The sequence below is a fragment of the Lactuca virosa genome, chromosome 9, assembly GCF_052849685.1.
Source record: "Lactuca virosa cultivar CGN04683 chromosome 9, Lactuca_virosa_CGN04683_v6, whole genome shotgun sequence".
NCBI classification, from domain to species: domain Eukaryota; kingdom Viridiplantae; phylum Streptophyta; class Magnoliopsida; order Asterales; family Asteraceae; genus Lactuca; species Lactuca virosa.
Genome location: NC_136434.1, coordinates 142,413,734 through 142,429,221, shown reverse-complemented (window position 1 = coordinate 142,429,221; position 15,488 = coordinate 142,413,734). Strand labels below are relative to the sequence as shown.

General features: G+C 37.2%; 1 protein-coding gene and 1 long non-coding RNA gene across 2 annotated transcripts; both read right to left on the bottom strand.

Annotated features, from left to right (window-relative positions):
* Nucleotides 1-994: 994 nt before the first annotated feature.
* LOC145141140 (uncharacterized) lies at nt 995-1,686 on the bottom strand. Its single transcript, XR_013722461.1, has 2 exons — nt 1,491-1,686; nt 995-1,390 (listed from the first exon to the last, which is right to left on the bottom strand). It is a non-coding gene; the product is annotated as an uncharacterized LOC145141140 (long non-coding RNA).
* A 4,462-nt stretch (nt 1,687-6,148) lies between these two features.
* LOC145139867 (horcolin-like) lies at nt 6,149-6,939 on the bottom strand. Its single transcript, XM_079073543.1, has 2 exons — nt 6,733-6,939; nt 6,149-6,632 (listed from the first exon to the last, which is right to left on the bottom strand). The coding sequence occupies exons 1-2, from the start codon at nt 6,937-6,939 to the stop codon at nt 6,396-6,398; spliced, it is 444 nt and encodes a 147-aa protein (XP_078929669.1). The 3' UTR covers nt 6,149-6,395.
* Between the last annotated feature and the right edge of the window lie 8,549 nt (nt 6,940-15,488).

The following is a 15,488-nucleotide window of genomic DNA, read 5'->3' as shown; positions in this document are numbered from 1 at the left end:
GAAATCTGCATGCAGGAACAATCGTTAGCTCGTAACTTAATGCAATTAGCTTTTATCGGAAAAGTGGAAGTAGGCCAAGTCTTCAAGTATGTGGAGTTCGATATTTTTGCTTCAATCCTTGTAATGGGTTAGTGTCTTTATTTGTCTCCTGGGCCTATCAAACTTATTTTTTGATGGACTTCAGTTTGTTTCTGACTCTTGTATAGTGGGTTTATGAGCCGTATCACTTCCCCACGGTTGAGTTGACAATGCCCCTGTAGCGCCCATGCAATACAGCCATCGTTGCCATGTATATGAAAAAAATATGGATGACCGCTTCCTGTTACGCCCGTTATCACCATTTAATTTTCATACATGGCTACAAAAAATATGGATGAATTTAAATGTATTAGAAGAAATTTTTTTTCGTCAAACAAAAGCTCATTATATGTACAGATTGTAGAGTCATAAATGCTCTTTTTCCATAACTAGTTCATATGGCTAACTTTAAAACAACAAAAAATATATTTTCATTATATTCAATTCCATACAACTTGTTTTGAACTATATTTAATTGTAGCAAAATTTATCATTATTTACCATATAATCAATTATCTAGTATTGTGAAAGAACACCTATAAACTTAGTTCTTATTTGGTGTAATGGTTGACGAAAGAAAACATGGGTTTTCATGTCCTGATCTGAAGCCTCGTTTGGACAATGCAAAGTGTGACTTATGGTGTGTTGATGCGGCTGGACTATGAAGATGTTTCCTATTATTTAATTTTCTTACATATATAAAAAGAAATACGGTGAGTCAAAATATATAGAGTTCATTATGCGTACAAGATTGTAGAGGGATCAACCATGCAATGAAGAAAACAAAAACGAAATTCTAGGTGGACGTATTAGCAAACAACCAAACTGAAAATATCCCATTAGAAGCATTTGAGAGTACATCAAGACCCCTAGTGCACAAGGGTGCTTATTGTAATTATATTTATGAAACAAGATACGATCTTAAAACATAAAGCAATTATACGAGTTGCACATCAGAACAAGATAAGACAACAATTTCACAAACACATCTCTCAGGCTTCTTTATTTTGACAAGGTTATACCACGTCGAAAACCATGTATGCAGGCTGCAAATACATGATATTGGTCCGCGTTACTAATAGGGATGAAGAATGACACTGAAAGAGTCGAGGTAATCCCCGTAGTTTCCGCTGAATCCACCAAAGCTACCCTTAGCGACTGGCAGCGAGAAACTAGTCCCCTGGGTTGTGCCATATGGCCCATACTTCTTTGTGTTGGTTAGGAAAGACAATGACGTAATCACAGTGTAGCCACCATATACTCCCACAGTTCCGCTAATCTCGATGAGGTTCTCATCATCAGCACATGTAAACTGAAGATATACCCGAATAGATGATAAATGATGTATGATAAAACTAGAATATAAGTGCAGTACATGTTTAGGTAACAGATGTAATGAAAGCTCACTATACCGTATGAGCTGAACCACCATCGCCACCATATGTTTCAGAATGGTGTTTGACATTATCAGTATCCTTGTAAGTGAACCTGATTGAATCTACACAGCCTGAGGCGCTGATACGGATCTCGCAAATCCTGCCACTAGGGATGAATGTCCAGGGATTAACTCCACCCTTACCTCCCCACGGTCCAACCTGTACGCCATTGCCTTCCTGCATATAGGGCCGAAATAAAATATAACTAAGAAGTGGAGAAATCTTAGCAATCAACAGATGAAGTACACCAGGTTAACCATAAACCCAGCATTTCCAAATATATATGGTGAAAGAGTATACCATGTTTGATCTGAATGTATTCTCAAAGAAAAAGATGAAAGTCGTGGAAAGTAATAAGTTATACATTTAGCCCCATTAAGAGAAGGACTATTTATAGACCTGATGATCAGGTAGGGTTTTTAAAGTATAATGGATTAAGATAAAATGTCTGGTCTTCCTGTAATGAAAACATGAAACTTTATATTGATTTACTATGATTTGGTAAATGTTATTCTTTAGTAAAAGATGTCGGTAGAAGATGTTAGGGTGTAGTAATTTAAGGATGAATAGTAGTTTCACATGTGTCAATGTACGGTATTAATTTTTAGAGCACATGCTTGTTAGGTAGTAATTCAATAAGATGACGATGTATGCTTCTGTCATCAATTTTTCAAAGGCTTCCATCACAGACATTTATTCTAACAACCAAGCTTTTGAACACAAGTTTGGAGGTTTTTGAGCACATGTGGGGGACCTTTCTATTTCCATTTTGTACCAATTTCCATTTGCACCAGCAAAAAAAGGTTATAGAACCGGGTTTTTATGTAGGCGAGGCTTTTGGCTTATATATAAACTGTGATAGAACCCGGTTAACGAATCAGGTCATATAACTAAAATGGTGCCCGGTTCCAATTCTAAAAAACTGTGTCATATAAGGTTTGTAAAATACTGCTTCCTTTATAAACAATCGGGACCTATAATATTTAGAAAACCAGGTTCTTTTATATGTATCAAGCCATGTTCCTACACAGGTAACATGGTCATGATCCTTTGAGGTACAAACTATAAATATATACTAGCTAGTTTCAAGATAATCGACCAAGTTCTTTTTATTTAACTTTTAATAATTTTATATTAAAATTACTTACAATTGTTACATTGCTATATTTTTGCATATATATATCAACATCTATTAAGACAAGATCTAACATGACCTATTTACTAAGGATTTCTAGTATGAAATCAACCAACCTTGGACTTTCCATAGATGTTAACCACACCTTTGCATGGCCTCTTGTGCACAAGAGTTGCTTCTTGTGCACAACCGTTGCTGAAGAAACAAATGACTTGCTAGCTATGGTCCACACACTATATGAAATTGTTCACCGTTTCCAACAAACATATCTCCTGGAAATTTCCTTTGGCTGCACAACCGCAAACATGATCAATAAGCTGCACGACAAAGTCTAATGTTTCGATGGTGGTTATCATGACATTCTAATTTTTTTCAGAAGCCATGAATGCCTTCATCAAAATCTGACCATCATAAAAACCTACAACATGCTCGGTTTGTCAACATACAATTATTATGGAAGAGAAATGCAAATATGTTTGTTTTTTAACATATAATCACCCCTCTTGTGATGTGACTCACATGTAGCACAAAATTACGTACAACATTCATTTTGACATTCATTTCAATTGCTAAGAAACAAATAACTAAGACGATCTTTGTTATAAAGTAGACGTGCTCTGATACCACTTATTATAAAATAGATCAACTATTAATAAGAAAAGCATAATCGAACAACCACATGAACACTACGATGTAAAGTGGAAAACCCGAAAGGGGAAAAACCACTATGAAAAGGACACTCTTATAAACAGTTACAATGTTGATAAGTCTCCAAGGAATAAAGGAGAGAAAGAAGATGTTGGAATGAATAAAATAAGACATCTATGTGGCTTTATATAATATTCTTACAAAGAGTCCTAAACAAACTCTAAAACCTTGGAAATAGGAAACATTCCTAATATATGACTAACTTGATAGCCAAGTTAAAGGTTTAGGATCATTATCAACAAACTCCCTCGTGAGACGAAACCGATATTCAACAAAAAAACCTTCAAACTTTAGAAGACATAAGTCGAATAATAAGAAGCGCCAAAATCGCTAAGGACTAAACTCTCTCAAATGGCATAGACAGAAAAATTGTGAAAAATCAAATCACCAAAATGCCAACGAATACGAACCTTCAAACTCAACGCAAGTATCTCGAAAACACCTTTAAGGTATTATAAACTCATCAAAGACAATTGTAACGATGCCAACCCGCTTGTGCCAAAGTGGTCTTCATGGCATAGCAAGAACATGCCACCGAACACACTCGCAAACTAAACCGATACCTTGGTAAAATAAGGCTATATCCAAAATTAGAGATAAGATATTAAATAAGTAAAAACTTCAAACCGAATTTCATATGGCATAAACGTCTTTCGACCCTAATACCTTTCAGTATCATAAATTTGAAAAATACCCTATGGTATTAAAATCCTAAAAATATCTTACGATATTAAACGCTTAAAAACACCTTACGGTACTAAAGTCTTGAAAATACCTTATAGTATTAACCGTGGAGTATTAACTGTGGGAGGTTACACTTGTCACACAATGTTTTTGTAATGATTCAGGGGATAGGGGATAAGAAGGTGAATGGACGAGGAGGTTTTGGTGTGGGTAAGACGGCCGACATGGATTGGAAAGTGGTCGATGTTGGTGTTGATGGTGTGATAGTGGTTGTTGGTAGATTCATATGATATGTTATAGTAGATGAAGAACATGAGTTTGGAAAGTGTGGTTTTGGAAATATAAGTTTATATTCTAAGAGTTTGACTAACCCATATGCTTGATGAAGGGAAGTGGGGTGATGAAGGGCTAACTCGTTCTGAATGTCAGCAATATAGAGCTCAGCAGCACACACAAAGACCAGAGAGGATGCAATTTAGAAGGGCATTGGTATCGAGGCCTATGATGCAATTGCTGATTTTTTCGAACTCAAATTGATAGACCGAAACAATGGTCAATTGTCGAAGTCTGAAGAGGACGGCTTGATAGATCTTTTATATGGAAGATCTGAGCGGAGTTCCAAGGCTCGAGATAACTCCGTCCATGTGCCCAATAGGGGGTTGTTGGTTAGATGCTTGTACCGACTCAAGGCATCTACGGTGAAGTAAAATACGACAATGGCAACTCGTTGAGCCTGTGCGATGGTATAGTAATCAAAGTAGTTATTCGCTTGGAAAATGCAATCTAGTTGGATGTTACCATAGAAGTTGGATAGGGAAATTTTTGGTGATCGGAGGTGCTTCGTTGGTGGTGGTGGTGGTTTTTGTTTTTGGTTTTGTTGTTGTTGTTGTAAGGTTGTTGACAAATTGATCCAACTTGGTGGCGGTAGCGATGGAGAGACGGATAAGGGTTACCATTAGGTCTTGGAGGGCGGAGTTGGGGTTGTTAGAGGTGGAGCTTGATTAGCTTTTGGGAGGCATTGAAACGAGAATTAAAGCACCAATTGATAGCAAGCCAATTTGAGATGGCGAATCTACTAAGAGAAAGTAAGAACAAGAAACTTTGGGTCAATTTTCTGCTTACTTTAACCAAGATGTAGGGTACAATATATAGAAACATGAAATTTGTTGTTCTAGCTAAAATTAAGGAAATCTGTATGCAGGAACAATCGTTAGCTCGTAACTTAATGCAATTAGCTTTTATCGGAAAAGTGGAAGTAGGCCAAGTCTTCAAGTATGTGGAGTTCCATACTTTTCCTTCAATCCTTGTAATGGGTTAGTGTCTTTATTTGTCTCTTGGGCCTTTCAAACTTATTTTTTGATGGACTTCAGTTTGTTTCTGACTCTTGTATAGTGGCTTTATGAGGCGTATCACTTCCCCACGGTTGAGTTGACAATGCCCCTGTAGCGCCCATGCAATACAGCCATCGTTGCCATGTAAATAAAAAAAATACGGATGACCGCTTCCTGTTACGCCCGTTATCACCATTTAATTTTCATACATGGCTACAAAAAATATGGATGAATTTAAATGTATTAGAAGAAATTTTTCTTCGTCAAACAAAAGCTCATTATGTGTACAGATTATGTGTACAGATTGTAGAGTCATAAATGCTCTTTTTCCATAATTAGTTCATATGGCTAACTTCAAAACAACAAAAAATATATTTTCATTATATTCAATTCTATACAACTTGTTTTGAACTATATTTAATTGTAGCAAAATTTATCATTATTTACCATATAATCAATTATCTAGTATTGTGAAAGAACACCTATAAACTTAGTTCTTATTTGGTGTAATGTTTGACGAAAGAAAACATGGGTTTTCATGTCCTGATCATCTGAAGCCTCGTTTGGACAATGCAAAGTGTGACTTATGGTGTGTTGATGCGGCTGGACTATGAAGATGTTTCCTATTATTTAATTTTCTTACATATATAAAAAGAAATACCGTGAGTCAAAATATATAGCGTTCATTATGTGCACAAGATTGTAGAGGGATCAACCATGCAATGAAGAAAACAAAAACGAAATTCAAGGTGGACGAATTAGCAAATAACCAAACTGAAAATATCCTATTAGAAGCATTTAGGAGTACATCAAGACACCTAGTGCACAAAGGGTGCTTATTGTAATTATATTTATGAAACAAGATACGATCTTAAAACATAAAGCAATTATACGAGTTGCACATCAAAACAAAATAACACAACAATTTTACAAACACATCTCTCAGGCTTCTTTATTTTGACAAGGTTACCACGTCGAAAACCATGTATGCAGGCTGCAAATACATGATATTGGTCCGCGTTACTAATAGGGATGAAGAATGACACTGAAAGAGTCAAGGTAATCCCCGTAGTTTCCGCTGAATCCACCAAAGCTACCCTTAGCGACTGGCAGCGAGAAACTAGTCCCCTGGGTTGTGCCATATGGCCCATACTTCTTTGTGTTGGTTAGGAAAGACAATGACGTAATCACAGTGTAGCCGCCATATACGCCCACAGTTCCGCTAATCTCGATGAGGTTCTCATCATCAGCAAATGTAAACTGAAGATATACCCGAATAGATGATAAATGATGTATGATAAAACTAGAATATAAGTGCAGTACATGTTTAGATAACAGATGTAATGAAAGCTCACTATACCGTATGAGCTGAACCACCATCACCACCATATGTTTCAGAATGGTGTTTGACATTATCACGATCCTTGTAAGTGAACCTGATTGAATCTACACAGCCTGAGGCGCTGATACGGATCTCGCAAATCCTGCCACTAGGGATGAATGTCCAGGGATTAACTCCACCCTTACCTCCCCACGGTCCAACCTGTACGCCATTGCCTGCCTGCATATAGGGCCGAAATAAAATATAACTAAGAAGTGGAGAAATCTTAGCAATCAACAGATGAAGTACACCAGGTTAACCATAAACCCAGCATTTCCAAATATATATGGTGAAAGAGTATACCATGTTTGATCTGAATGTATTCTCAAAGAAAAAGATGAAAGTCGTGGAAAGTAATAAGTTGTACATCTAGCCCCCATTAAGAGAAGGACTATTTATAGACCTGATCAGGTAGGGTTTTTAAAGTATAATGGATTAAGATAAAATGTCTGGTCTTCCTGTAATGAAAACATAAAAGTTTATATTGATTTACTACGATTTGGTAAATGTTATTCTTTAGTAAAAGATGTCGGTAGAAGATGTTAGGGTGTAGTAGTTTAAGGATGAATAGTAGTTTCACATGTGTCAATGTACGGTATTAATTTTTAGAGCACATGCTTGTTAGGTAGTAATTCAATAAGATGACGATATATGCTTCTGTCATCAATTTTTCAAAGGCTTCCATCACAGACATTTATTCTAACACCTAAGCTTTTGAACACAAGTTTGGAGGTTTTTGAGCACATGTGGGGGACCTTTCTATTTCCATTTTGTACCAATTTCCATTTGCACCAGCAAAAAAGGGTTATAGAACCGGATTTTTATGTAGGCGAGGCTTTTGGCTTATATGAAAACTGTGATAGAACCCGGTTAACGAATCAGGTCATATAACTAAAATGGTGCCCGGTTCCAATTCTAAAAAACTGTGTCATATAAGGTTTGTAAAATACTGCTTCCTTTATAAACAATCGGGACCTATAATATTTAGAAAACCAGGTTCTTTTATATGTATCAAGCCATGTTCCTACACAGGTAACATGGTCATGATCCTTTGAGGTACAAACTATAAATATATACTAGCTAGTTTCAAGATAATCGACCAAGTTCTTTTTTATTTAACTTTTAATACGTTTATATTAAAATTACTTACAATTGTTACATTGCTATCTTTTTGCATATATATCAACATCTATTAAGACAAGATCTAACATGACCTATTTACTAAGGATTTCTAGTTTGAAATCAATCAACCTTTTATATTGGACTTTCCATAGATGTAAACCACAGCTTCGCATGGCCTCTTGTGCACAACAATTGCTTATTGTGCACAACCGTTGCTGAAGAAACAAATGACTTGCTAGCTATTGTCCACACACTATATGAAATTGTTCACCGTTTCCCACAAACATTTCTCCTGGAAATTTCATTTGGCTGCACAAGCGCAAACATGATCAATAAGTTGCACGACAAAGTCTAATGTTTCGATTGCGGTTATCATGACATTCTAATTTTTTTCGGAAGCCATGAATGCCTTCATCAAAATCTGACCATCATAAAAACCTACAACATGCTCGGTTTGTCAACATACAATTATTATGGAAGAGAAATGCAAATATGTTTGTTTTTTAACATATAATCACCCCTCTTGTGATGTGACTCACATGTAGCACAAAATTACTTACAACTTTCATTTTGACATTCATTTCAATTGCTAAGAAACAAATAACTAAGACGATCTTTGTTATAAAGTAGACATGCTCTGATACCACTTATTATAAAATAGATCAACTATTAATGAGAAAAGCATAATCGAACAACCACATGAACACTACGATGTAAAGTGGAAAACCCGAAAGGGGAAAAATGTCGCACCCCCAAACCAGAACGGCGGAAACGTTCGGGTGCGGAGGACTTTAGGTAAGTATCACAACACATGCAATATAGTAATCAAAGTACAAACAACCATTGCATTAATAAGTATAAGTTTTACATAAGCGTTTAAACATTACATATTCAAACACCAAAGTAGGTACAGTAGAAGACAAGAGTCGCGGTACGGTACTAGGAAGTCTTCTCAAAAGCTTCGGGAGTGTATATGTCTACTGGATTCCTGAGAATACAAGTTATTTGGAAAGAGTAGATCAGCATTTAAGCTGGTGAGTTCATAAGTATTTTAGTTCTGTTAAGTATACTCTAAGTTCTTTGGATAAGTTCACTGGTTTCTCCAGGAAATCATATATTTCCTGAGGTGATTAACTGATAACCTCAATAGTTTCCCTCTGTAATTACTTAGTTTATACTAATTATATATAACCCAAGATCGAATGGACAGTCAAATGGGTGTATCTGCCCTAAGCCCACAACCAAACAAGGAACAGGAAGTAAGGCGGAAGTCACACATTTCACTGTCAATCGGATATTACTTATGTACAACTCTGATGTAATAACTAAGGAATTATATAATTAACCACTAAAGGTCTTTTATGTTATACTAGTTTACAAAGATTCAATGACTTAGTTTCATTTGATAAGTGGTTTAATCCCATAAACCGTTTCCTTTGTATACGTGGTTTAATGCCATAAACCGTTTCATTTGTAAAAGTGATTTAATCCCATAAACCGTTTCATTTGTAAAAGTGTTCTTAGTTATATCTGTTCTACAGTAAAAACCTTAGTATTAATCATGGAGAGTATTGTATTATCCATAATACTACCTTGTTGTTTTAAATGTTCAAAACCAGAAGTACAATACTTGATTTCATGATACGTAGCTTTTACTGTAAGTAAAAACTACTGAAGGTATATTTGGTCGGGATGTAATTAACTTTTCTTACTGTTATAAGAGAAGTATATTACTTTGTAATTCACTCGTTTTTTTATCCATGTGAGTTCTATCAACCATACTAATATGACGTAAATGCCTGTTGCGACGTTCTTCAGGTGTCAGATTGAATATGATATTTGACACCCTAGGCCTGCCGGCCAAACTGTAGTGAACAGTAGAGGTGCGGGATTGTCAGTCCCATATAGATCTATACACAAATTCACGCTCTCCCTACAAGAGATTCTGGCTAATAGTTTAGGACTTAAAAGGTCGTACTTAGATAAGTACACCGTGAAGGGCCTCACAAATTTATTGTTTCAACGAGATTTACGATGTATTATTATTACCCTGTGAATGCTAACTCTGGTACTTTGTATCGTACCCTTGGTTAATGCAAACCCGGTATGATGTATTATTACCTCGTGTTTGCTAACTCTGGTACTCTGTATAGTACCATTGCTAATGCAAACCCGGTATTATGTATTATTACCTCGTGTTTGCTAACTCTGGTACTCTGTATAGTACCATTGCTAATGCAAACCCGGTAGGATGTATTATTACCTCGTGTTTGCTAACTCGGGTACTCTGTATAGTACCTTTGCTAATGCAAACCCGGCAGGATGTATTATTACCTCGTGTTTGCTAACTCGGATACTCTGTATAGTACCTTTGCTAATGCAAACCCGACATGATGTATTATTACCTCGTGTTTGCTAACTCGGGTACTCTTTATAGTACCTTTGCTAATGCAAACCCTACATTACCTCGTGTTTGCTAACTCTGGTACTATGTATAGTACCTTTGCCAATGCAAACCCGGTATGATGTATCTTTACTTCTTTAATATGTTGTTCGTATATTAAAGGTATTATACATATCTTGGTATAGTTGAATGAATTTTGGTAATTTCCTTGGAAAGTATACAGTCGTGAATCATACTTGTATATTTAGTTTTGAATCATAAATTATACCTATTATAATTTATATGTTCTATCTGATTAGCATGATTTCTCATGGATGAACACCTTTGCTCAGCCTGATACAAAGGTGAGGATACCAAAAGGAGTAACCTTTTGTACTCATATATGTATAATATATATATATATATAATTAAGAAGGAAACGGCCTTCGGACAAATAATACAACCTTAATTCCACATCCAAACAAGGAAAAGAAAATAAGATAATTCATTAGTCCTAAGCCCTTCAAATCTTATTTATATATTTATACATATATAAACATGATTTTGGCATATATAACTTGAAATAGTTTATAAAACATTTTTCAAAGAATTTAACGGAGTTTACATGACTTTAAAGATTTAGCATGGCTTCAAGTCATTTTGAAAGTATTTGGTAATTCTTAAAAGCATACGGAAACACTTTGTGTGATTATTATCACATACAGTTATTAACACAATTTATTATTGTGATAAACTTGTATTCCCCCCCTAAAAAGCATATAAAACCATTTAAAAAGGTACATTATAGGGGTACGAACTCACTTTGATAAGCAGTGATTCGGGCAGCGTTTCGTTTCCCGGAAAGAGTTTATTTGACGAGAAACCAGCTCAAATCGGGCAGAGTTTCGGCAGGAGAGAGGATAACTTCTCGAGAATTCCGGGGCTTGCTTCGGGCTTTAGACACGATACCAGGGCCTTGGGGGGTCGTGAGAAAGTCGAGGGGGTGAAAATGTGAAATTTGGTAAATTTTGGGGTGAAAAATCCTTCAAATCCGAGAAGGCTCGCACCCTTTATATAGGGGTGCGAGGGTTCGGCCGAAGGTGCTTAGGCATCGGACAGGTGGCAAAGCTCGGACAGCTGGCGAGGCGAAGGCGCAGAGTCAGCAGCTACGTGGCAGTCAGCAGCGAGGCCACGTGCGAAGTCTTAAGACGGTGCAGCTTCGGACCCGGTGCGAGGCACGTGCCTCGGACAGATGGAGCCTTCTAAGTGGACCGGACTTTGGTCCAATGGGGAAAGATGGTGACGAATTCGGCCCAATCAGGAGACGCCACGCGAGGCTGCGGTCCAATGAGAAGCGAACACGTGGAGGCTGCATGCGAAGGAATGTGTCCGAAGAGTGACTCATGCGATTTTTCCCGGTTTTCCACATTTTCTTGATTTTTGTGCCAAAAACTTGCAAAAATCATAACTGTCGCATACGAGCTCCGTTTTTGACGTTCTTTATATGCACACGTAGGTAAAATCATACTCTATGACTTTTGTTTAGACTTCGTCGGCTGGTTTTGATTTTATTTTTAATATTATTATTTTTAACAGATCGGGACAGGAAATCCGTTAAAAATTCATAACTTCTTCATCCGACGTCCGCTTTCGTCTGTCTTTTTACCGTTGTGCTACTTTTGACGAGACCTTCGATTCTCGTTTAAGTTGCATTGGCTAAATATCGATTGATTTATATTTCGAATTTTTAGCTGTCTACTGCTAAACCGAAACTTAGAAAAATCATAACTTCCTCATACGAAGTCAGATTTTGACGTTCTTTTTATGAACGTTCTCGGTTTAACATATTCTACAACTTTCATTTAGATTGTTAAGGCTAAAAATCCTTTTATCGAAAATTCGCTTCTTACACTGAATAGTGTTTTGCCGGTTTTATCGCGGATTTTCGATTGGTCATAACTTCTTCGTTATAACTCGGATTTCAGTGTTCTTTATGTTTTTGGAAACCTTGTTACAAACTCTACCACTTGGTTCATCCTAATTACGATTATTGATCAATTTATTTTTGACCAAAATTTGACTGGTGTCACATTATCCCCCCGTTAGAGGGAATTTCGTCCCAAAATTAAGTCTAAAGTGATACTCATGGACTAGGTCTAATCTTCCCTTCCCAAGTGAATTCAGGTCCCTGGTTTGTAATCCAGCGAACCTTCACTGACGGGATAAGACTTTGCTTGGTTCTTTTGATTTCCATATCCATGGTTTTCATTGGTTCTACTACGGAGTGTAGACTTTTATTTAACTTGATTTCATTGAGTGAAATAACAAGTGTTTTATCGGATAGACACCTCTTTAGATTAGATATGTGAAAGATGGGATGAATGTTATTAAGTTTTTGTGGTGGTTTAAGTTTAAAAGTACAAGACCGATTCTGGTAAGAATCTCAAATAGTCCTATGTACCTTGAATTTTGTATTCCACGCTTTCTCAAGCGCATCTTGTCCTTCCTGAGTGAGACCTTCATATGACAAGGTCATCAATCCTGGAATTCCAAGGGTGTTATTTTATCGAAGCCGTAGTTTCTTTGATAAACTCTGGAACCTTTATGTCGCATCCTGATTCGTATTTTGTTTTTGGTAGTTTCTCGGATGAATTCCAGATCAACGAGGGTGCTGTGTGGAAATTGGATCTCTAGCTAGTTGCGTATTACCTAATTTAGTCCAATGCAGATATGATCTGCACTTATGACGCAGAAGGTTTTGAATGGATCAACTTGAATGCTAGTGTGATAAAGGACTCGGCTAATTGGTAAATGGGTATCCCATTCTTTACCATAGTCGATCCCATAGAATCATGACTACTCTGGTTCTTAGAGATTTTTGAGTGACGGCCTGAACTGGGAGATGATTCTATTATCTCAGTGGAGATAACAGTTATTGGCATACCGTGCACTCACACGTTCTAGTTATCTTCTCTACTTACCACATTTTCAGGTTTCAAGGCTTCCTGTTGAGCCCCCTTACTTTGTGTGGAGAGATTTGAAAGGTTTATCATAGTCCATGATTGGCACTATGACCTGGGTACTCTTTCCGACTTAGGGTGTCAGCTACTTTATTGGCTTTGTCGAGATGATAACGAATTTCAAATTCGTAGTCATTTAGAGCTCGACCCACTGTCGTGGTCTCATGTTGAATTCCACCTGGTAGAATACATGATGCAGGCTTTTGCTCCGAAGTTCATGATCAGACTCATACTTGGCTCATCCACCATTACCTCATGTATACAAGTCGTATTTATTTTAGATTTCACAAAACGTTCGGATGGGTTACTCTGCCCCAGGTCCACAACCAAACAAGGAACAGGAGATAGGGCGGAAGCACCCATCCTTAATCTTGTTAAGTCTAACTTATATACCACTCTCGTGTATACACTTAGCAACGATAGATTAACTCAATGAGTTCTTAGTCTCTATTCTTGAACTTGACCTATGGTTCGATGATTTTCCTATGAGATCTATTGAGGTACTTCGGTAGTTACTGACTTCTAAGACTACTTCGGTGCTTCTCGTTTGAAGTTTTCTGTCTACTGAGTAGGCTAGAATGGTGTGGTACTCTTCGCATGGGTACTTCTAAAGTTTTGAAACGAGAGACAACCTAAGGGTTTTGTGTTATGTATTGAAAGAATTTCATCTTACGGGTGATTAAGGAAAACGTTCTCTTATACAGCATAAGAATTTTCACATGGTAAGGGCCAGGTCAAACCATGCCGAATAAGGATGTCAGAATTTTCTCGACGAAATAGATATTAAGTCGTTCTGGGACGAATGATTACTAGGGTGATATCCTATGTACCTAAGTTTTCCGCGCTTCCGGTTTTATTCTGTTATTATCACTACAAACCCCTTTTTGATTCGAAATTGGCGGGTACTACCAATACGAGGGTTCTGATAATTTGAAATTATGAACCTTCATGAAACGATCCTTACTAGGTCTCTCTATAATCTCTTGGTGTATACAAGTCATGTATAATTAAGATTGGTAAGACTTTTGACTGAGCAACCCTGCCCTAAATCCACAACCAAACAAGGAACAGGAAATGAGGCGGGATTACTCACTCTAAGTCTACAAATCTTAATTATAAATAACCCTTATGTATATACTAAGTCATCATAGCTTACCTGTTAGGGTTTCAAATTTTATATAAGTGTTATGATTTAATTTGAACGGAAGAGTAATCATAATTATAGATAGTTATCGGGGTTTGGAAGCGTACCAAAATATAGCAGGGTTCTTTGATGCTTTCCCATGTATTGGGATCAAAATCCTCCTGCTCCCCCGTCGTTCTTCTCTGTTGGACAGTCCCTCTTATAATGTCCTATTTCACCACAAAGGTGACATATGGGAATGGTTCCAACATCGGTAGTTGAAGTGATGAACTCGACCGAAGTTCTATAGATGCGGGCGGTATGCCCCTTTATGTTGCATCTATTGCAATGCAGCTCTCGGCAAACTCCATGATGATGGTAGTTGCATTTGCTGCAGTGTGGGAGGTTTCCTAAGTACGGCTTGGTTGGTGCTAGAATAACAGGGCTGATGGGGGTATTGACTGCCCCAGTTCATTGCCCTCTGCTAGGTTCTTGAGTTGAACAACTCCCTTCCTTGTTCTCGAACTTTCGTTTCAAGATATTAGGCTTAAGGTTCAAGGTGTCCTCACAAGTAGGTGCTCGTTGTTGTACTTGGCCATCACCACGATTGGGGTTACCGATAACATTACTACTAACATTTGCATTGTTAGCATTCAGGTGTGCCATGACAGCTGCTACAGCTGCTGTGACCGCAGCTTGAAACGTAGCCGCATCTATCTGAAGGATTGGTGTTTCACTGGTGGGTTGGTTACATTTCTTTGGAGGCATGATTCTGTTACATGATAAGAAAATGAGCTCGTGAGCGACTATCGTGTCTCTAAATGTATTCTAACCATTTGTATCTATGTATTAATCTTTCGTTTTGTTATATTGTTCTCAATGATTCGACCTGCATCCCTATGATGCAGTCCTGGTAAGGAACAGAAATAAGTTTCGAGAATGGTTATGAACCGAGTATCATCCGAACTAAGTTACCTTCGTTTGGTGGATATCGTTTCCCAATTTTCGAAAATATTCGAAAACAATTCATAACAGTGTCTACATAAAATAGACTTATGAATTTGAGAAGTAATCACTATCAATTAAG

What these genes read in the sequence shown, in the direction of transcription:
- LOC145139867 (XM_079073543.1), bottom strand. Translation starts at nt 6,939, where the DNA reads ATGCAGGCAGGCAATGGCGTACAGGTTGGACCGTGGGGAGGTAAGGGT. An exon ending in ATGGTGGTTCAGCTCATACG is followed by an intron (nt 6,633 to 6,732) that starts GTATAGTGAGCT and finishes GTATATCTTCAG; the next exon opens with TTTACATTTGCTGATGATGA.